Source organism: Cydia amplana, chromosome Z (assembly GCF_948474715.1).
Source record: "Cydia amplana chromosome Z, ilCydAmpl1.1, whole genome shotgun sequence".
Lineage (NCBI taxonomy): Eukaryota > Metazoa > Arthropoda > Insecta > Lepidoptera > Tortricidae > Cydia > Cydia amplana.
Window position 1 is genome coordinate 36,722,010 of NC_086096.1, and position 22,042 is coordinate 36,744,051.

At 37.0% G+C, this 22,042-nt stretch overlaps 1 protein-coding gene across 1 annotated transcript; it reads right to left on the bottom strand.

The window, feature by feature from the left end:
- Positions 1–15,782: 15,782 nt before the first annotated feature.
- Positions 15,783–21,480, bottom strand: LOC134660868 (odorant receptor 67a-like). Its single transcript, XM_063516711.1, has 8 exons — positions 21,390–21,480; positions 20,770–21,028; positions 20,211–20,318; positions 19,276–19,718; positions 17,813–18,011; positions 17,070–17,134; positions 16,575–16,665; positions 15,783–15,869 (listed from the first exon to the last, which is right to left on the bottom strand). The coding sequence occupies exons 1-8, from the start codon at positions 21,437–21,439 to the stop codon at positions 15,804–15,806; spliced, it is 1,281 nt and encodes a 426-aa protein (XP_063372781.1). The 5' UTR covers positions 21,440–21,480; the 3' UTR covers positions 15,783–15,803.
- Between the last annotated feature and the right edge of the window lie 562 nt (positions 21,481–22,042).

Here is a 22,042-nt window from a genome sequence, read left to right on the forward strand (position 1 = left end):
TGTCTTGTGCCTGACCACTTTCTCCCGCTTGTATTACCGTCTTCTATTAAATAAATTAAAAATTCGAATGCTATCTCATCTCTTTCTAGCTGTAGATTATATATTAAATGGGAAAAAATAAAAACGAACTTTCACCCCATACATAAAGCTCCACTCCGTCACATTTTTTGGGGACAAAAAACAAGACCACGAAAAGAATTTTGACCCAGGTACTTACTACATATTTTAATTTAGATATACGTTTTAATTAAGTATTATAGTTTAGTTATTTATTGAAGATGAGTTAAATACAATAGTTGTTAATTTGAAAATAGTAAAAATATATTAGAACTCAATAAAAAAAACTTACTAGTCTGTTCGGAAAGAGAAGAGTCGTGGAATATTGGGTTGGGCCCTATACATTTCACGACTTTTCTCTTTCCACACATACTCTATTTTATAGTGGATAGTGGATGGTGGATGTTTACGCTTACATGACACATATTATTATGTAATATTTTTAGGGTAGGTAGTGGTATAATTTTCAACCCTTCAATATTCCCAGTTTGAGTTGAATGCTACATTTGAAAGATCCGTACAAAGGGAACGCAAGTCATACTATTTCCATTTATTACTCATATAACAGTGTATTTATATTTTAGTTGTGTTAAGTCATTGTAAGTTGCTTAAAACACAGTTGCGGTGACCATATACAGCACTCATTGTATTTGCTTTATAGAAATGAGAAAAAAGGGTTAAATTATAATTTAAATGATTTCACAGCGGTCATAATGATCAAAACATTTTACGGTCAAAAAAAGTTTTAGTGACACACTTTTATTGTTGACTGCGCAAATGAGAAGAAATTTTATGTCTGTCAAGTATGTACGTCTCCAGACCTTTATAATACAATTCATGGTTGCTTTACAAATTATATTAATATCTAGATATGGCTTTAATTACCTACTTAATTTCTGAACACCTCAAAAATGCGCGTTTTCGCTGAGTTCCTTTGAGAGAGAGAAGAAGAGGAGTTCCTTTGGCTGCCTTCCGACTGCATTATCATCAATAGTTGTTACAATCGTATTGAAATAACTGATAAATAAATAAAAGTACGGCGAAAAAAGCTTATAAGTAGGTATCAAAAATGATTTTTTTTACTAGAAAAACTTTTTAGTATAGCGACGTCACTTTGTGTAAAGATAAACACCATTAGACCCCCCTTCATGCGTAGTCACGATTAAAAATACATTGCCTATTACCTCGCATAACCCACATACTAAACCGGCGTAAGTCCATATGCGTTACAACGAAAAAAGTCGTTATAAACGCCGGCGTTTACGTCGTTTTTAACTTATGCGTAAATATGCACTTTACGGGATTTGTATTCACTTGGCATATGAATAGAGTAGCATTTTGAATGAATAATTTTACGTAGGAGCCTTCAACACTAGAAATGTGTCGATTTTTGGCGTAAGCGTCAATCGCCCTATTACCTTGATGTCAAAAAACAACAAATTATTGTAGGTACATATCCGTAGCTTATACGTCCTTAGTAAAGTTATTGTTTCCTTCATGTTCAATAAACAAAGATTATACCTTTCTATTATGATGTATGAACGTAAAAAGGGCGTATTAAAAATGCCCTTATCAAAAAACACTAAAATTATAACCCCAAATTCATTCCTAGTAAGGTTTATAATTGTATAATACTAATATGTACCGTTTGATTCGTTTTGTAATAGTTTTTTGTATTGAAATGTTTTGGATTATGTTAAGCTAGCTATTTGGAGTCATGCTACGGCAAATATGGGAGATAAGTAGCATCGAATTGTTTGGTTATATCGTCAAATTGACTATCATTCGGCTTTTTTTTTAACGGATTTAAGCGGGTATGAATAATCCATACTAATATTATTCACGCTAAAGTCTATCAATTTTGTTCTTATTTCATGTTTTTAAGCGGCTAAATTTATTTCTAGTACGTATTGTTATGAAGGTTGCTGATAAAAAATATTTTAAAGGTGAGTATAGTAAAACATACTACATACTTAGCATTCATAAAAAAAAACATTAATATGCTTAAAAACTATATTTGTATCTCCTTGGATTTCACGCGGGCCTATATAATCCTGCTGCTTTGATAGGTTTGCGTGGGGATATAATTATTAATTATGCTTATAACAATTCATACCCGTGACCACCAGCTTTTTAATCTGGGCCATTATGTGGTCGTATATAAATGCGATAATGAAGTAGATACCACTGGTAAAAAAAAACATATTTCACTTTTTAAAAAATACGTAGGTTATGCCTCATGTTTTTAAATTCGCGGGTGCATTACCTACTATTATAATATCACCCATAATGCTAACCCTTTAAATACAATATTTATAGAGATAATCACTTGACAATGAGACCGTTTTGCCAGAGGCTAAGCCAATGATATATTATCACAAAAGGTATTAAAATGCGTCCTTTTCAAAACAGGTAACTTAGGGCGATTGTCGCTTACGCCAAAATGGCACTTACGTTACATTCAGTTAATATTGAAGCGCGTTAAAAATGGACGTAAATGCCTATAGTTTTATGGTATCTTTTTATACATAATGACACATATTTAAACTTCCTGATTTGAAATTTTAGTGCATTAAGTTATGAACGTTGTTATAATGTAAGGGTGGTTTTAAACCATAAAATCAATATCAAGTGGTAATGACATGCCAATTTGTAGGCACACTATTTATACGTGATTTATTATATACACCATCATTCCCTATAACCAGAATGAGTTTGCATATCTCAATCAATACCTACGTAAATAATTGAAATAAAATGTGTAGGTATAATATAGGACGAGTCCATCTAACTTTCAATAAATTGTCAAGCGACGGAGTGTGTAAGCCCCACAATTAACGTTAAATTATTATGAAAATGCAGTGGTGCTTGTATACACTTTATCGCCGCTATATTTAACTACTTAATCGTTTTTTTTTCATATCGCCAAAAGTAATGGAATATAAATATTCATAGGTTCATTGCAAACAGAGATTTAAGTATAAAATAAGAAATTAATATAGAGTTAGACCAAGATAAGTCTGCATCGCATTAACAATGATAAAGTGTCATCATTGAATGTCAACTTTCTATGAAAATATGACTTTTATAATGGCACTCTCTCACCACTTGGTTCTGTTCAAATCGGTGCAGTGTTAGTTTAGATCAGCGGCCGGCATCTTTTTAGCAGCCAAGGGCCACATAGTAGTTAACGAAGTAGACGCGGATATTTATGACTTTATCAGACATTGTCGTTTGTCAATATTACGTACAAAATAGCCAAAGAGGCTCGAGGGCCGCAAGTGACAGGTTCACGGGCCGCATGCGGCCCGCGGGCCGTGGGTTGCCGACCGCTGGTTTAGACGGAATTATGGAATTAAAGCATTTGCATATTACTAACATTATTTCCGACACTTTCCGCATAAGATCAATTTGTTTGTTTACATTTTAACGTCATTTCCCATCCCCCTTTATAATTATTTATAATTGTACAACCATCACGTGCCGGCAATTGGTTTACAGATGAAACTGTCACAGCGCCATCTGTCAAATTGTAACTAATGAAATAATTGACATTACATCTGTACACGTTTAAAAACGCATCAGTATTGTATAGTGTGTGGGTTTAAGACATGAGAGAGGAGCGGACTTGCATCAGCGTCAAAAAAACATCATCAAAGCATCGTAGTTTTGATCAGGGTTCGAAAGGATAATTATCAACTATACATAGTTATTTTGATAATTATCGTGATTTTTATGCCTGATAATTATCGATTTGATAATAACCTAAAATTTAAAACCTAAAATTACGTCTGGTTGACGTAACTGGTGACCGAAGAGCTGGCGGCTACCTCGCACAACGTATCAGCATTGTGATACAGCGAGGAAATGTCGCCAGCATCCTTGGTACAATGTCTCAAGGGCCTATTTTAGATTTAAACTAGTTTTTAATTTCTTTTAGTAATACCACTGTATATATCTTGTTTTGTAAATAAATGATTATCAATACAATATTTGGTAAAAAAAAACGCCTCAATCATTATTTGCTATCAAAAAATTCTAAGTATATAAATATAGCACTATCCATACCTGGGATAATTATCCGATATCGGATAATTATCGCGATAATTGTCAACTATCATTATCTGGATAATTTCGAACCCTGGAAACGTTGTTCTACAAAACTAGAACAGCGGTGTGGCACCTATAAGCTTATAACTTGTCCCGCGTCCGCTATAGTCATTAATACAGTCCACATGACGGCGCGTGCGACGGTATCGCACCAATTGGCGCTTTACGCTACGCTACGGACGTAATTCCTGCTCTAGATGTATTATACCACAGAATTTAGTAATAGTACTAGGTACAGAAGATCCACTCTCTAACAAAACGCGTCTATTACGACAGTTATGAGAAACGCGAGCAGGCGTCCCCGTTCCTTAGCGGTGCGCGGCAACTACTATGGCTAGACACCAAAATTGTACGAAATCGCGGAGTGAGCCACGCCTGATAGATTATACCTACTGAAATATATTATGGGGGTCAACAGCGGAATTTGGAAATCTTAACGTAGAGACCGAGTCTAACTTTGCACCGCCTTGAACAGAATAAAGTGAAGGGGTGTCATCTAATTTTTCTTAGATAATATATTCGACATTGATAATGATATTGCCACACTTTACAAAAATCCCATGCAGAGTAAGCTTGGTCCGACTCTATAGTTCGTTTATTTTTAGCATTAGAAAAAAACTATGCGATCTTGACGTGTCTTGTAATTGAAAAACGCTGTTTAAAAATCGGTAACTATTATAAAAGCAAAATAATGTAAATAATCGTATATGATTTATAATTGTTACATATTTGCCGTGACTTATTTTTCGAAAGTGTTTTTCAATAAATAACACGTCTAGATTGTTCACTTTTTTTTTAATGCTAAAAAAACGAACTATATAGCTGGTCAAGCAAATCTTGTCAGTAAAAAAGGCGCGAAATTCAAATTGTCTATGGGACGATATCCCTTTGCGGCTACATTTTTCAAATTTGCCGCCTTTTTCTACTGACAAGATCTGCTTGACCAGCTATATATCCAACTAATAAAATAATTGTCAGGTTTCAATCGTTAAAATTAAAACTGGTTTTTCGCAATGATCCCATTGTCCCTTTTTACAACGACTAGAATAGAAATAGGACACTAACTAAGCATCGGTTTATTTACTTGTCACAGCGATGTCTAAACTATAAACCCCTTTTGCCAAATTGATTGTTTCATATGACAATAGTTTTATATTGAATTAGATTTGCCAGTGACCCATTTATTTTGTTCTAAAATGTATTTACTTAATTTTACTACAGTCAGTCTAATCTAAGCCAATTTTGTACCGATTTGAACATAACAAAGTGAGTTGTGTCATTATAAACGTAATATTTTGATTGAAAATTTGAATAAAGGTAGTGCCCATGCCAATTCCTGGGATTAGTTGCCAAGCGGACTCCAGGACTCGTGAGCCGTGGTAAAATGCCGGGATAACGCGAGGAAGATGATGATTTTGATTTTAATTTGACATTAATGTTAAGGTAACACACACACACACTCTATCGCCTTGTCAATAGAGGCGTGTTCAGATATTTGTGAGCACCTCGGCCGCTCCGTTATATCTGATGGCGACTGTACATAGACAATGATGATAAATATGCCTAAATCATTATTTTTGCCGCTGTCAAGTATCTAATTATGTACACTGTATTAGCCGATGCCCCCATGTTCATTACATTGTATTTGTATTGTACTTATTGTACACACGGACATTGTACACGCTTGTCAACGAGGGATGCGGGGCAGATGCGAGGTTTTTTTTACGAAAAAACGGTGTTTTCGTTTAAGGGTCAAAAATAATACTGTGTTCACGTCTTTCCTGTAGACATACACAAGAGTTAAGGGCTATAAAGGTTAATTTTCTTATTTAATCCTTATCCACGTGAAAAGGTTCTCCTTTTATTTAGAGAACTATGATAAAATCATTACTTACATGCTCACAAGCTGTTAACTATTGCCCACAGGAGAGAAAACTTCTTCCTCATTCATCTAGTATTTAAATGGATCAGGCAGAAGGGGTGGGGGGAAATATGAGTGAAATGACCGAACGGGATAGTCTTTTATGTATCTTTCAGTAGGAGTAGCAGCGCAAGCGCTATTATTGTTTGTCCTTGTCACAGTCTCACATCTTTTTTTATTCCCCAGCATAAATTAGTATGGATTATGGTGGGCAACAAATAAATTCGACCAATCATAGTGTCGTATTGCCTATGTTTTGTCCCTCACGGACGCACGCGTATACAACATCTATTAGGATCCTACCATCTATGAGGTAAAGCATGTAACATTGTCAAACATTTAGAGTCTCCATACGATTCAATTAACAATCAATGTACTGTTGTACAATGTCGTTTTATAGAACCAACTATTTGTTTGACCATACATTTTATTCACCGGCCACTCAAGTCTCATGTCCCATTAGCATTAAGCATAACTCTCTTTATCTAACACCGGTCAAACCACAAATAACCCTTATTATGTCTCCTTCAACCCTTTGATACTAAGCTCACACAAAAGGGCTTAAGTTGTTAGTATTCGACAGGCGCTTAGGCCCTTTTGAAACTTGGTCGGCCATATTTTTTTATATAATTGTAGAAATCGTAAATAATTATGGCAATTATTGATACAAAATTAGTGACGGTACGTGTGAGATGAAAAAGGAAAAGTGTAGAGGGTTGAAACTCTAAATTATTATTGAGAGAACAAGAGCCTAAACCTAAAGTCACAAATGTGCATGTATTTTGCCTATTTTGTTCGCGTAGCCAGCCATACACAAATGCATAAAAACTGACCCTTCTGTTTCCTATCCATAACCGAAGTGATCCCATAAAACAAAATATGTACGGAACAATAAAAATTATTGACCATAGAATAACTATGAAGGAAAGAGCCGAGTGCGATTGTAGGTATAGAAAAATGACCATTCCACTTGCCTCTTAAGAGGAAAACGCAGTTTTTTTTTAATCTCTACCTATTTGACTATGTATTAACAGTATAAGTGTTTTAGCATAAGTGTAAACTTATACTTGTGTTTGTTTAAATAAAGAATAAATAATCATTTTCGTTTATAGTTCGACCAACTATTGTCTGTTACCAATTATTATTATATTATCCCATACGCGGAAGCTTTCTCTCAGTTTCCTAAACATGCTATCCCATTATGGCGCCTGTAATTAAATTAGCAACAGCCCGTCTAAGGTTAACCCTTCTGGCGAACAATAATAGTGTTCCATACCTCAGCTCGTTCTGGTCAGCAGTGACAATGGCGGCGCGTGCGCCGATTGGACGCCAGTTTCAATTCCGGCCGCCATACAAGCCATTATTTGTTTCAATTTACATATGTAGCTGTTGGTGGTTAAGAACCGTGAGCTGAAACGGCAGTCAGGCTGAATAGAGCAGAAAAAATCGTTCTCTGCATAAATTCAAAAATACTTATATCGAAAATTAGATTATGATCCTTATCACAGACAGACGAGAGGCTAATTCGCGTGGTAATGAACTAATCAGCATTCGCATTCTAGTTTAGATCGTCATAGGTTGTTTTGTTTGTAAGACTATTTGTTTTATAGTTACCTATATAAAAAAATATGATTTTAAAGATTTTTGTTGTACATGCATATTTATAAATTAAGTTTGTTTATTGTAAAACTTTGAATTAATAATACGTACTAGTATGGTCCAAATGTGCTTAAAAAAGTTTAAATAGTGTCTGTTTTTACAGATTTTACCTATTTTTTGGCTAGTGTAAAACATTCTAGCACCCAAACCCGAGTTATGCTTTAATGCTGCGATGTTTTCTGGAATAGATCGCTCTTAAGCGATAAGACCGCCTGTTGTTACCTCTATCCAATTGTCTTTGTCTTGTTTCGTAAACTTTGTGAGGTGTGTAAAAAATTAAAAATAGTATTGTAAGTCCAAAGTTTCTGTGGGCAGCCGGCGTCGCTTAGTACGTAATTAGCCAACAATTTATGCGCACGCGTTTAACCAACAATGGCGATTGTTGGCGGCTATAAATTATCGAATTACGTGCATCTGCCATTTGCTTTTCTCGCATTGTTGGTTAAATTGTTAAAATGAGAGTCATTAAAAGTATTAAAACACTCTCGTGCGGTTTGTTTTGTAAGGGCTCGATTTGACTTGTTTTGTTGACCGTTGGCATTGCCGTGGTCTCTTTTGTAAATGGACATGTCATCGGCATGTTAAAGTGAAAATTTTCGGCAATAATGTTATTCAAAGACAGATTCTTGGTATTGGAATAAAAGCTTACGAATTATGAAAATGAAATAAAAATGAAACTCGAATTAATGAATAGATAATTTGTACCTATTAGTCTGTCATTTTGACCTTTTTTGTGATTTATCATACTTTAACTAATTTATTGAGTTATATCAAAAAAGGTGGTTAAATTGTGGTCACTTACGTTTTAAAATACAGTTCATAATCGAGGGAAAAAGTTACTAGATAGTAGATACCAATTTGGAAGGTAAATTCGGTCCACAAGTTAATTACTGCCTAGTCAAATAATAGTTGGCCAAGTCACGGGTCTATGACCGCGCTAGGGTTGTCACGCGTTATTTTGCTGAATAAGAACCATATTTTTAATTGGTTGCCCTGAAAACCAGCGCCATGGCTAAGGACATTAGTCATCGGCATATGCTGAGTGGCATCCATTTTGGTGTCTTGTACTAGAATAAGATGTATTATAGGTTAAGCATGTATTTCAACACCAAATAAACCATTTCTATTCTATTCTATTCTATTCTATTTTATTCTATTTTGGCAAGCCAGCTTTGTCGTTAGAAAAAGGCGGTAAATTTGAAACATGGAGGCGCGAAAGTTCGATCTCCCATACAAATGTTGAATTTCGCGCCTTTTAGGAATCTTTCGCTTGCTCGGGTATCAATAATTAGCACGAGAGGTTAAACAACAACGTTGCCCCATTGTAAAAAAACAAAAACAAATAATTATTACGTACCTACTCACACAGACAAGACATCCTCCAGACTGAGCATAGTAGCGCTACCCCCTCTGCCACAAATATACCGTAGTTTTACTCCATTTTCGAGTCAAAGTGTCTTTGTGTGACGTCCGTGTCTTTTGAACGGACCAATCACGGCACGGGACTGGCTCGTCACCTCGTCCCCCGCACCCCAGTATTTTTGGCAGCATCGGTTTCATGAAATAATTGCTCTAAACTCTGTCTAGAGGATTCCTATTAGTCTATGCCTACTCAAAACAGTTTAATTTTTTTTAATTTCCACTGACAACCCTGAGCCGAAACGTCTTAAGGATGTCCTTGCCACAAATCGGACCCCAATTACGAGACCTTAGAGCAGTTACAAGTCCCACGATACACTTCCGATGCTCACGTGTTGCCTGTGACCCTCTTTACACACGCAATTAAAAAAATGGGTCGTTTTGGAGATACAAACTGTTCAGAACGCATCCAAAGTGACGTCACGGACGGCCGATTCGAAATTCGAACATTGGCTTGGCAACGAATCAATAATGTAGTGTCAATTGTTGTCCATCGCATTTTCTCGGAAACTATCGTATTTGTCATGCTACTTCAGGCAACCTCAGTACTTTTTGTAAGACTAACCGAAATAGCAAGACAAGTTCGTACGTTTCCGTGAAAATACGATGGAAAATAGTTATGCACTACATCTGTACTCGATATAATCAAACGATTTGATAAATGTCAAACCACCTCTCCCCCACAATGTGTTTACGTTGCATATATCCACATTTCACTAAATATGTAATATGTAATATTGATTGTAACATCTGGCTATCGATTTGTATAAATTGTGCAGTGCAGTAGAGTCGAATTCATTGTTACCACAAAATAAGTGGAATCTATGAGTAAGTTAAACAACTGTGTGGCTGCCACCAGTTAGGCACCGATATAAACGCTATCGAGAACGTAACTTACTTTCTATGCATCTCTCTCGTACTCGCAATATTATTGCGAGCGATATGTATAGAAAGTCAATTAGTAGACGTCAGCATTTAGTTTAGCGTTAGTTTTGACACTATCAGTGACTCATGGTACGGGTACCTACTGATCGTTCGACTTGCATTATGTAGGGTAAGTAATCCATATCAGTATAAGTCAGTATAACACACTTGATCAATACAACAAACATACTTAATTTTATCGATGGTTCATACGTATCATTCTGTTTGAAAACTATACGTTTGAATTAACGACCTTGTTTTGTAGCGTTAAGGTCCTGTTTCCAGAGTAAGATCAAAATTTTCGTAACGCACACGCATTTTAACCGCACGAACATTGTCAAAATTGGTAATTGATGCATAAAAGTATAGGGTAGTTCGATTGTCATTGAATAATGGCCAGTTTGTGTTAAAATAAATATTGTTTTGATGTATTACGGGTAATTGTTCGCGTGCTTGGTGGCCTACCCGCATGGGCAGCGTGAAGATTATTAGGTCGCGTTTCGGTTGAAACACACTACAAAATGTGGCTAATAAAAGTAATTGATCATTGTCATATTTGAATGCCTTGTTTACATTTGAAAATAAACGACAATTGTGTAAAACGAATATCGTAGGTACCTATGTTTATTTATAAAAAAAATATCTACGTCAAACAGTCTCTGAGAAAAACGCATTTGACTCATTTGCAAGACCGAAGTGATCCCGTAAGTGTTCCGCGAACAAAGTTTTGTCAGGCGTGGCTCACTCCGCGATTTCGTCGCTTTGCTACAGGTAGCTAAAAGTACATCCGTCCCGGCCCCAATTTTGGGGAAAGCCATAAGCCGCGCGTGGCGCTGTCGCCACCTAGCAGCCATATCTGTGCTGATCGTAACAGACGCGTTTTGTTAGAGAGTGAGTCTTCTGTTGTATTACTTATTCTGTGGTTTTGTGCGGAACACTAAAAATTACTAAGTGTTGTGAGTTAGTGCTAATTTCGTGTGTTAAAGCCTCGAGATTCGCGAGATTTGCGAATCTTTAAGTCTCGATAATATACAGTCAGCAGCAATAGTTGCTAAGCGGGCCGAGGTGTTCAAAATGATTTTGCTGCTAACTGTACAACTTGTACAAGCATGTTTATTGGTTGTTTTTTTACAATGTTGATACATAATATGTGTAATAAAAATCGGCTTGTTACTATTTTTTACTTATATTGTCATAAAATTGTCTCGAGTCCATTAAAAGTAGAGTCCAGACGAGCTGGGAAAATCGACCGATTTGATCAGTAAAATAATTGGCGCCAATCTCATCTAGCGTCCACATGTACACAATTTAATCACCAATTTGCATTCCGTATAGGTAGATACTAACTTCGAAAATTGCCATTTTTGTGTCCGCACCTGCTGACTTGGTCGGGGAATCAAATCGGCGTTTGCGTTCGCACGGCCTGATTCGATCGGACAATTTCATCAGATTGGCGAAAAATTGTCTCGTCTGGACTCCATTAAAATCCTCATAAGAGTCATATCATAAGTAACGCACCTTGAAGTCGGTCAGGCGACATCGCCTGCGCATGGCATATGGCTATGATTAATTAGATTTAGAACCAGCGATAGGGATAATACGCCAGTAAAACACTTATAAGCGGTTATTATACTTGGAAAATACCCCCTTATTCAGTCGACGTCAAAGATATCTTTACACTGTTGCACCTTACTCCTTTGTAATACGGCGAAATGTGAACATACTTTTGACGTCGACTGTTCCGTAATTATTTTTGTAATATTCAATTCTAAAGTACGGATTAGAATAGAATATTTTGTACTTTTATTTACTACTTACTAGCGACCCGCCCCGGCTTCTCACGGGTTACGCAAAACCTTACAAATTATACACCTAAACCATCCTTAAGAATCACTCTCTTGGTAGGTGAAAATCGCATGAAAATCCGTTTAATAAATTAATTTTGTATTAAGCAGAAAAGTCTGCGAACGGTGCTATTAAGCTTCGAAATAAATTAAAAGTGGAAAAATTCACTGTCTTGGGTGGGATTTGAACCCACGACCACTGGATCACTAGTACAGTGCTCTGCCATCTGAGCTACCAAGAACGTACCCAATTCAGCGAATATTTCCACCATATATGACCTATACCATATACCTACACCATATATACCATATATCTACCGTAAGAGTCCTACACTTCTTAAACGGCTAGCTCAGATGCACTGTTACTATTACTAGTGATCCAGTGGTCGTGGGTTCAAGTCACCCAAGCCAGTGAATTTTTCCACTTTTAATTTATCCGTTCAATAGTTGTTGAGTTTATCACGAACATACATACACGCAAACAGACAACACTTCACTTCACACAAACTTATGTTTTGACCACAAATCATAATCGTAATTGCCTTATCTGCCTATATATCGCTTTTAAATATTGCAACGAGAGAGGTCCGAAAATTCAAATTTCGTGTTTCGCGACTTTCGCGGAAAGCCCTCTATGTAGATTACGTAGTATGTACTATTATCTGCGCCGTAGGTCACCGTTGGCCGTAAATTCGGGCGTGCGCTCGAGCGCGACTCTCGCGCACATGGCCGGACCCCTTTTATTCAAATTTGGAATGGCATATGTTCGGTACTGGTGAGCGCAGTAGTGGTTAGATAGGTGATAGAAATTCTTAAGACAATGTTTTCTAATTTGTACTGTAAAGCTATTAATCTAAATGATTTTGCTTTTGGGTTTTGGGTAGGTAAACTTATTGTAGAATGAAATACATACGCATCATTTTATACAAATTGCACTAAGTCAGTTTTGTAACACTCTTTGAAATTGCTTTCGAATCGGAGTATAAAATAACTCGGGTATTTTCTCGTTAAAAGTAAAATGTTGTGATCTCGTTTCAAATGTGTCAAATGCAAACAAAATGTCATTGCATTGTAATTTTCAACGACTCCTCTTACTTGACGTAACATTTGACATATACCTACCTACTTAGGCCCAGCTGCACCAAATACGATTAGTTGACTGATCAACGCCACCCAGCGGACAACGATGAAACTTCCTGTGCAAAAGCGAACGCTTTATCGGTGACAGACGGTTTGGTGCAACGTACCCTTATTCGACGCTCCGTCCACCAAATGACATGACCACTGCACAGCGATGGAGGTGCTATCCGAGGCGGCAGCGATAACCATAGGTTGGAGCGAGACACAGCGATCGGACCTTTCGCTCCCACCTATGGTTGTCGCAACCGCCGTCGCAAGGAAGAATACCCCACACCTACCCTAAGCGTAGACGGACTCACAGTTAACCAAACACTTGTGTTACCGACTGTCAACCGCGAAACGGTAACGCATACGCGATAACACTTAAGATACGACAAATTTGCATATGAAATTGTCGTTCGGATGCCATATTGGTTTCGTGGTTTGTCACTGCACCGCTCGATTGAGTACGGACATGTGTTACAGTTTAATATGGAGTTTATTGAATATTTATTGTAACGGTAGGAGGTACGTTCCAATAGAGTGTAGCTTATTTTCGGGCATTTCTCTTTTACTCCAATTAAAGCGTAATTAGGGTGCTTCGATTTTCGCGGTTATAGCACAGGAGCTGGTGCGATGGATAGACCTAATTCGCTTAGGTATTGATACGGATGGTAGTACATAATTGTTTTCCATCGTACTTTATTGTTTATTGTTTATTATTTAAGTTGACAATTGTACCTTAACAGCTAAAGCCACAGCGGCACGAATTGGGAGACAGTAATACTTATACATAGGGTACACAAGTATTTACATACATAACAACATTATATAATACTACTTACAGGCATCTCTCGCTCTATCACTCTCTTACACTCAATCATCAGTCGTCCAATTGCACTTGCAAACAAATCACACTCCGGGTGTGCCTCGAGCACGGAGTTGAGCAGAGCGTGCGTGCGCGCGACCGGCGCCTGCGCGTGCGCCCGCGTGCGCGCGGTGCCCTCCGCCAGCAGCGGGTGGCGCCGCGCGCGAGTGTACTGGTTAGGCACAAATAATCCCATGAAGGCCTCGACAAGGGCTACGCTATCTATTAAGTTTCTAATAATACCGATCGTGAATTTCGCCAAAGAGAGCAAGCAACCTCCGTAGCTGGAGCGAGTCGTACCCTAGATGTCCCTGCAGAAACAGAGTAGGGTACATACATATACGGATAATAGGTGTGTATTTTCTTGTATAATGCCCTAAGATACGATTTTTGGACTTGCTCCGTTCGTATTTGAAACGTTCGTATTTGTCATGCTACTTCAGTTAACCTCAGTTCTTTTTGGACCGAGACTGACTGAAATTGCAAGACCGTTCGTACGTTTCCGTGAAAATACGATGGAAAATAATTATATGTAGGTACAACTGTACCTACAACGTTCTATGATGCCCTACATCTACAGTTGGTCAAGCAAATCTTGTCAGTAGAAAAAGGCGCGAAATTTTTCTACGAGGCGATAACCCTTCGCGCCTACATATTTTAAATTTGCCGCCTTTCTCTACTGACAAGATATATTATGCTTGACCAGCTATAAATAACATAGATCGCATGTAAGCTAAAGTAAATGTATTAGGTACCTGTCGCGTCAAATGATGGTCCCTGCGACAGGCGACAGTTAATTTTTATATGCAGCTACTCACACGTAAAATGTTTGAAGGCATTTTTTGGAAGCGAAACTTTCGAAGAGTTACAAAAACATTAATTTATTTAGATACAAGTAATAAAAATAGGGTAAATAAATACATATTTATACAATTATTTTTTAAATTAAGCCCGGGGACCAAGTGCCTGGTTAAATCAAGCTTTGTAAAAATCTGTAAGAATTAAACAAAACGTATTTGACGGCCAAAAATGTCCCCTTTAAGACATTACTGGCTTGAGGAGTTCAGATAATAGTGGACAATTTGCCGTCATTACATTAAGGGGGGCGTTTATATTCATTATAAAATGTTAGGGAATTCTTGCATTGTAGAATCGTATTGGAGGAAGGTGTTCGGATTTCCGGACATAAGGATTTCGAGATTACAAATCAAAATCATATCCAAATCAATACTATTAAATGTTTATCATTCAAACATTTCAAGCCATAATGACATGTTGCTTGGCATTATAAATAAAGTATTTGTATTTGTATTCGGATGCATCACTAAGAAAATTTCATTAGCCAACATGAGGCAAAATAGTTTGCCACTCTTATGGATAAAATGCAACTTTCTTATCAGTTTTTGACGAATAAAGAGAAACTTTACGAGCTCATGTGTTTGAGAAATAGTTTTATTGGTATTTTAATTAATTAGGCACATGGTTACGACTAAACATGTGTGTAAGTAATACAGATAACATTTTAGAAATAAATTTATTACACAGAAAAATATAGAAAGCAAATTAGAGAATTGTTGTTACATTGGTTGGTGCATAGGAATAGGTCTCTATGGAATGTACGTTCAAATTATATTATTATATGTATAGTAAGATATATATATTTTTAAATATATTTTGTATATTAGGCTTTAAAGAACCTAATTAGGTAGTATTATAGTACGTTTTGTTACATAAAATCGGGCCAAGTGCGAGTCAGACTCGCGCACGAAGGGTTCCGTAGTACGTACTATTACGCAAAAACAAACCCTAAAAATGCTTGATCGTCTTGTGACCACTTTTATTATGCATTATTTAGTAATCTGTAGTTTAAACGCAGACCCATCTACTGTTCAGCAGATTCAGCAATAGCGTTCAATAACATGTAATAGGAGAATGTCGTCTTCAGGACCTGAAAAATACGTCCACACGTTAAATAGGAAGGATAAAAGTAAGAGGGTTCTGTATTACAAAAGTAAATTATAGGTACGATATCGAATATTAACAGGGAATATTATATTACGCAAAATTCTGCGTGGGGACTACGAAACACGAAAATCGAAAATTCGTTATCTGGGCTATAACCGCGAAAATCGAAGTTCGTTAAAATGGCGGGCATCATTATCTGTCACTCAGTCTTATTACGTCTTCATTGGAGTAAAGGAGCAAGATCCCCGCACATTGCGATTTTCGGATCGCGGTAGCCCCTCAGATAACGAAATTTCGATTTTCGGGTCTCACGGTACGTCCTCTGTAAACAAACCGCATTGATGCATCAATGCCATGTTTATTCGTAATAAATGATCTGTGAAAACTTGTCAAAAAACTGTTTAAGGCACAGTATGTATAAGTTACTCTATGGTAAACGATAAGTGCTAGTGCTGCACCCTGGCCGCAGAAAATTGAATTTTAGAAAATTGAAGTAATACCCTCTATTCTCAATTCACTACCCCACTGGAAGTGTCATTATACTTGACATAATGCTGATGTTCGTCGCGGTTTTGAGGGTTGGCAATGAATGAATGAACGAATGATGGAATGAATGACTGAATGAATGATTGAATGAATGAATGATGCTTTTATTCGGAATGACAAGCAGTCTGTGGAAACATCTTACCGCGGTCATGGTCATCACGCCGACGGGCACCATCTTGGCGGCCTTCAACGTGACCGGCGTTTGCGCACGGAGCAGAAAGAACATCACCGTCCTGAAAGCACCCAATCAAACAAAAGAAATTAAATCATTAAAAAAAATCCTACCCACTATCATGCCCTACATCATTTTGGAAAAGAGCTGATACTCTTTAAACTGCTGGATCGATTTTTATCATAGCTAAGAACCACCGCAAGGAAACTCGCTTTCGCGTTAAAAAAAACCGCATCGAAATCGGTCCATCCGCTTGAGAGCTACGATACCACAGACAGACATTGGCGAAAACACCCCTCTCTTTGCGATGGGGGTTAAAAACCGGTAATACAAGACGATACCTATCGATTGTCAAGTAGACGGTACCAACTGTTGTCATCAGATCAGATATATTGTAGCGACCTTGGTGCTCATAAATATCTGAAAATGCACTCTTTTCATCATGTTGTAAAAGTGAGACCTTACTTGCGGTTACTCGAATCCATGCACTCCCACGGAATGTCGTATATGGCGTCAATAAGTTTCTCGCTCTGACGACAATCAATACAACAACATTTTATAAATAAATAAATAAATATTATAGGACATTCTTACACAGATTGTCTAATTTATTATGTCCTTTTTAAAAATGACGAGTAGGCCAATCAAATTAGATCCAAAGCGTTTTGAGGAATTAATTTCCAGCAAGCTGGAAATCCTTTTAATACTTCCTTTGGTCCTAAATGCGTGTAATCCGAGTTTGCTCAATCCCAGGGGGTGTGCATAAATTTTGGGAGCCTTGAGAGATACATTTTTCTGTGGATTGTCAAAACCACTGATGTAGAAGGAACCCACCATCAATTACACTGGCACTACCAGCAAGGATTTTGCCATGATTAAAGCACATTTTCTGTCGGCTGTACCGTTTTTGAGCTACAAGCAAAAAACTGAAATGTATGCACACCTTTATTTTATATTTAGCAAACTCAGATTACACGCATTTAGGACCAAATGTCCCAAATGGACCTACGTTCAAACATTTTGAATAAACGTATTTTATTATTATTATTAAATGAAGGTATTAAAATGATTTCCAGCTTGCTGGGAATTAATTCTTCGAATAAATCGAAAATAGACCGTTTTATTCAAATTGATGAATTACTGAGCAATCGCTAAACAGCCATAGCGGACCCTGACCTCCGAAGCAACAATTACAAGTCAAAACTTACCTGCGTGCTTATCATCTCAAAAAGTATCGATATCTGAATCAGCGGTTGATATACAGCGACCGTCAGAGGTCCGTATTTGGCCAAAGCGTCCGCAGTGAAGGAGGTCACCTCCAACGTCACCACGATGGTGAGGAGTTGCATCAGCATGTAGAACATGAAGAGATACGTGCTGAACGCCTCGGAGCACTTGTCCACGAACCTGTAGCAATAGGGTATTATACTGTATTTAAAATAAATGATTTTACACCATGCATGAAATAAAGCACCAGATATTTATTAGAAAACCACAGATAGGAGTTATTTTTAAACATAAGGTCTATTTAATAAATCGGATGGAAATACAAAAAGTAGGTGAGTTGACCGTAACGTCACGATGTAATGTTTCATATAAATTCCGTATTAGCAAAACATTTTGACAGTTCTAAAAAAGTAACTGATTTGACTAGTAGGGAAATACCAAATACCCTATTGAAATGAAAATGCCACTAGAAATATAAATAAAATACCAGATGAAGGGAAGATGAAATGCTGATGGTGGGCTAATAAAATAAATTCTGGCCATATCGATGAATGAAATAAGACCCTTCTCTGTAAACTGTTGTATTAACCCTTTCCATCTGATCAAATCAAGAAATTACTTACTTTATAACTTACAAGAATATACCGTAAACCAGGGTAACTATAGACTAAATAGCTCTCAAATATGGTCCAAAATGATTTCGTATGTCTTCGTTCTAGTGCGACTATTTTTTTTAAATCTATTTATATTCTAATAAATATTTGTATGAAATATCTGGGTGATCGAGCTTCGTTTGGAAAACATAAAAAAACTCGAAAATGCGCGTTTTCCCAGAGATAAGATCTAGCTAGGGCTAGATCGATTTTTCGCCCCCAAATCCCCCATATAGCAAATTTCATCGAAATCGTTAGAGCCGTTTCCGAGATCCCCGAAATATATATATATATATATATATATATATGAACAAGAATTGCTCGTTTAAAGGTATTAGATGAACATAGAGAGACATATAGACATATGGTTGCCAACCTCCTGGACGGAGAGGGCATGTGAAGATGAAGAAGAAATATTTGTATAAATAGAAGAAATAACCCAGATTAAATCAAACAGTAGTAGGTAGATGATAAGTACACCTGGGATTTGACAAACTCGAATTACACACATTTAGGACCAAATGAAGACATTAAAAGGAATTTGTTAGTTTGCTGGAAATTAATTCCTCAAAACGCTTTATATTGGTTATTAATGTTATTATATTTACGAAATTTTACGAATATTTAATCACGAATGTTGTAGTAAGTACATACCATGGCCCACACTGTTAACTGCCAGTTCGTAAACCTTATTACAAAAGACATAAGGTCCACTGATGGACACTTGGACAGTTAAGAGTGTTGCTGTTTGTTCGGGACTATAATTGGGCGGTTTAACAGCAGACACTTACTTTATAATTATGTTGTGGTGATCGATGATCTCTTTCAAAGTCTCTTTGACTCGCTTGTTCTCCTCTGGCGAGTAAATATAATCAGTCGAAGGTATACTAGACAAATCGTGTTTCATAATCTTAAGATGCCCCAAGATTTGGAACACCATCAGGCTGAGCAGAAGATCGAAGGTGAGGATGCCACTGCTAGTTTGGAAGGAGGTGGGGATGTTGAAGAAGAAGAGAACCCAATAGCCCTTTAAGGTTGTATAGAATTTGTCAGTGAAGCAGTAGAAATACAGAGCATGTTCAAAGGTTTTGTTCGCCGGGCGGTCGGGGCCGAACATTCCGCTTTTATAGTTGTTGTAGAAAGGCATGAACGTGAACAAGCTTACTCCAGTCAATATATGACAAGTAACGTAGATCGTGAATATCTTTGAGATGACCTGGATCCGCTTGTACATCTGGAAAATAACGGGTACAGTTTGGTAGATGTGAGAAAATTGACAAGAGTTCAAGTACTCAATTTTGCAAGAGTGTATAAAAGACTTCAGAATTTTGACGCGTCTTTTAAGAGCTTTAAGTAAAGTAAGTACTTAAATAATTAATAAAATTCATGCACGTTATTCAATCATAACAAAATATTTTTAGTGGCATGTAAAAGTACATTACCTATAGGTACATTATCGACCGTCGCTAATAGGTAACGTGCGTGACGAGGTCTTGAAGCTGAAGGTTGGTAAGACTTAAAGGATTTCACTTCTTCAAAATACTTAACCCAAGTTTCTACACAAATAATGAGTAGAAATTAAAAAACTAGCCAAAGTGCCAAAATTAAGACTCTAAATACTCGAAGATATGATACTTAATTGCCAAAATCTCGATTCTACCAACACTATTTACATTATAAACAGATAATTACAATTTATTATTAAAGCAATCTCGTGGAGACAAACCTTGGAAGCATATTGCGATCGATTCTGGAAATAAAAGAGGTGAAATTCGTCCAGGAGATCCTTAACTATCTCACCATACTGTTTCGTTCGACTCGTTATTATTCTTTGCTGAAATCCAAAATTCAGTAATATTCTTAATTTATTTTATAAGCAATGGATTCCCCACAGGTGACGGAAGAGCTGGCAGTTTCTTCGGTCAATGTATCAGCCTAACAATCCAGCGACGAAATGATCCCAACATCTTCGCTACTATGCCGCCATCTTCAGATTTATTTTAATGTTATCTTAGATTTACTTAGTCACGTTTTAGTTTAGTTTAGTTTTAATATTAGTTTATATCATGACATTTATGACCTTCATTATTAGATGACTACTTAAAAGTCCGTGATAGGATGGTAATGGTTAACACGTGTAAGTGGTAAGTTTAGAACGGGTAAGAGATACATTGAGGCCAGAGAAAAACTTGAAGGGAATCCTCATACCGTTTCTCTTATCCCGAGCAAATGAAGCGCTTTAAACATTTAGTTTTTTTTAGAAGCATTGCAATGTCATCACTTACCAAGTACAAAGTCTCCAGCAAAATGCACAAAATCACATGCCCCATAAAAGAGAAAGATATAGTCTCCCTATTCATCCAGATATATCCCGCGGCCGCACTGGATATGGTAATGGCCACCGCGATCAGAATCAGGTTGTATATGGACATGACGAAGTGCAATCGGTCACGTCCGAATTGCTTGTGAGGCCAGGAGCCCACGGAGCTTAACAAGAAGATCAGTTGGCGGACATAGTTGAACTCCAGTGGATATTTGGCGTCGCTGAAAACGACATTATATAATAACATGGCTGTTTTGAAGGGAAGGGAAGAGAAGGGGAAATTGAAGAGCCAGTAGGATGCGGAACTGTATGTAAATATACGCAAGTACCTAAGTATAACGGCTTACCACTGATTAACCGGATTAACTAGTAGATATATAATTGATTTGTTCCCTAGTTAGTAATATTTTTGTTTTAATTCATATGGATTTCCGCAAAATAACGCCTGGATCTATTAATTATTAAGTAGAAGATCAGTTTACGGACATAGTTAAACTCCAGTTACATCTGCTACATCATTAAAAAAAGTTTCCGTGCTCTCCTATTAAGTAGACGGAAATTTAAGAAACATAAATAGCTAACCTGTCATCAAACCATCTCTTCAAAGAACGAATCACTCTCGGTGGAGCCATTTCTGTTATTATTGAACGAGTTTAAATTCTAGTCATTCATAGTACCGTTACTTTTCAATAAATAAATTTAAATTTAAATTTGGTAAAGTGAGCATGAAATAGTTGTAGCCAAAAGACCAAATAATTATTTTGCACCACTTCCTTATTTCTATGGGACTAAAGATTTGTTGCTTTTTTAAAATCCAATGAAAGTGACAACAATGCTTGCAATTTCCGTCGCAAAACTGAATTAATTCTATCACATGTCTTTTCACTTGACTAATTGTTTGAAAGAGAATACATAATTACTGACGCAATAATTTTTTTTAAACAAAAGATAGTGCTTGACGATATTTTGACATCGACCAACTTGGTGTCGTTAGACGAAAGGTGACTATTTCTTCTTCCTTCTCGTAACCTAATGGCTGAGGGACGTGACGATTGTGGGCACAGTACCAGTGCTCTCCAGGCCGCTCTGTCCTGGATCCAGTGCATGTTAGCCTGCAGTGTGGCGTTTGTCTCTGATGCTATTCGGTCCGCCCAACGTGTGGACATACGTCCATCCTTACGCTTCCTTGCCATGCGGCCAGTAGTAATGAGCATTTCCAAGGTATATGTATGCGT

Bases quoted from the DNA above. Each gene is read 5' to 3' on its own strand.
- LOC134660868 (XM_063516711.1), bottom strand. From the start codon at position 21,439: ATGGCTCCACCGAGAGTGATTCGTTCTTTGAAGAGATGGTTTGATGAC. The intron at 17,135-17,812 runs GTAAGTTTTGAC...GATTGTCGTCAG, and splicing joins TTGAGATGATAAGCACGCAG to AGCGAGAAACTTATTGACGC. The intron at 16,666-17,069 runs GTAAGGTCTCAC...GGGTGCTTTCAG, and splicing joins ATGGATTCGAGTAACCGCAA to GACGGTGATGTTCTTTCTGC.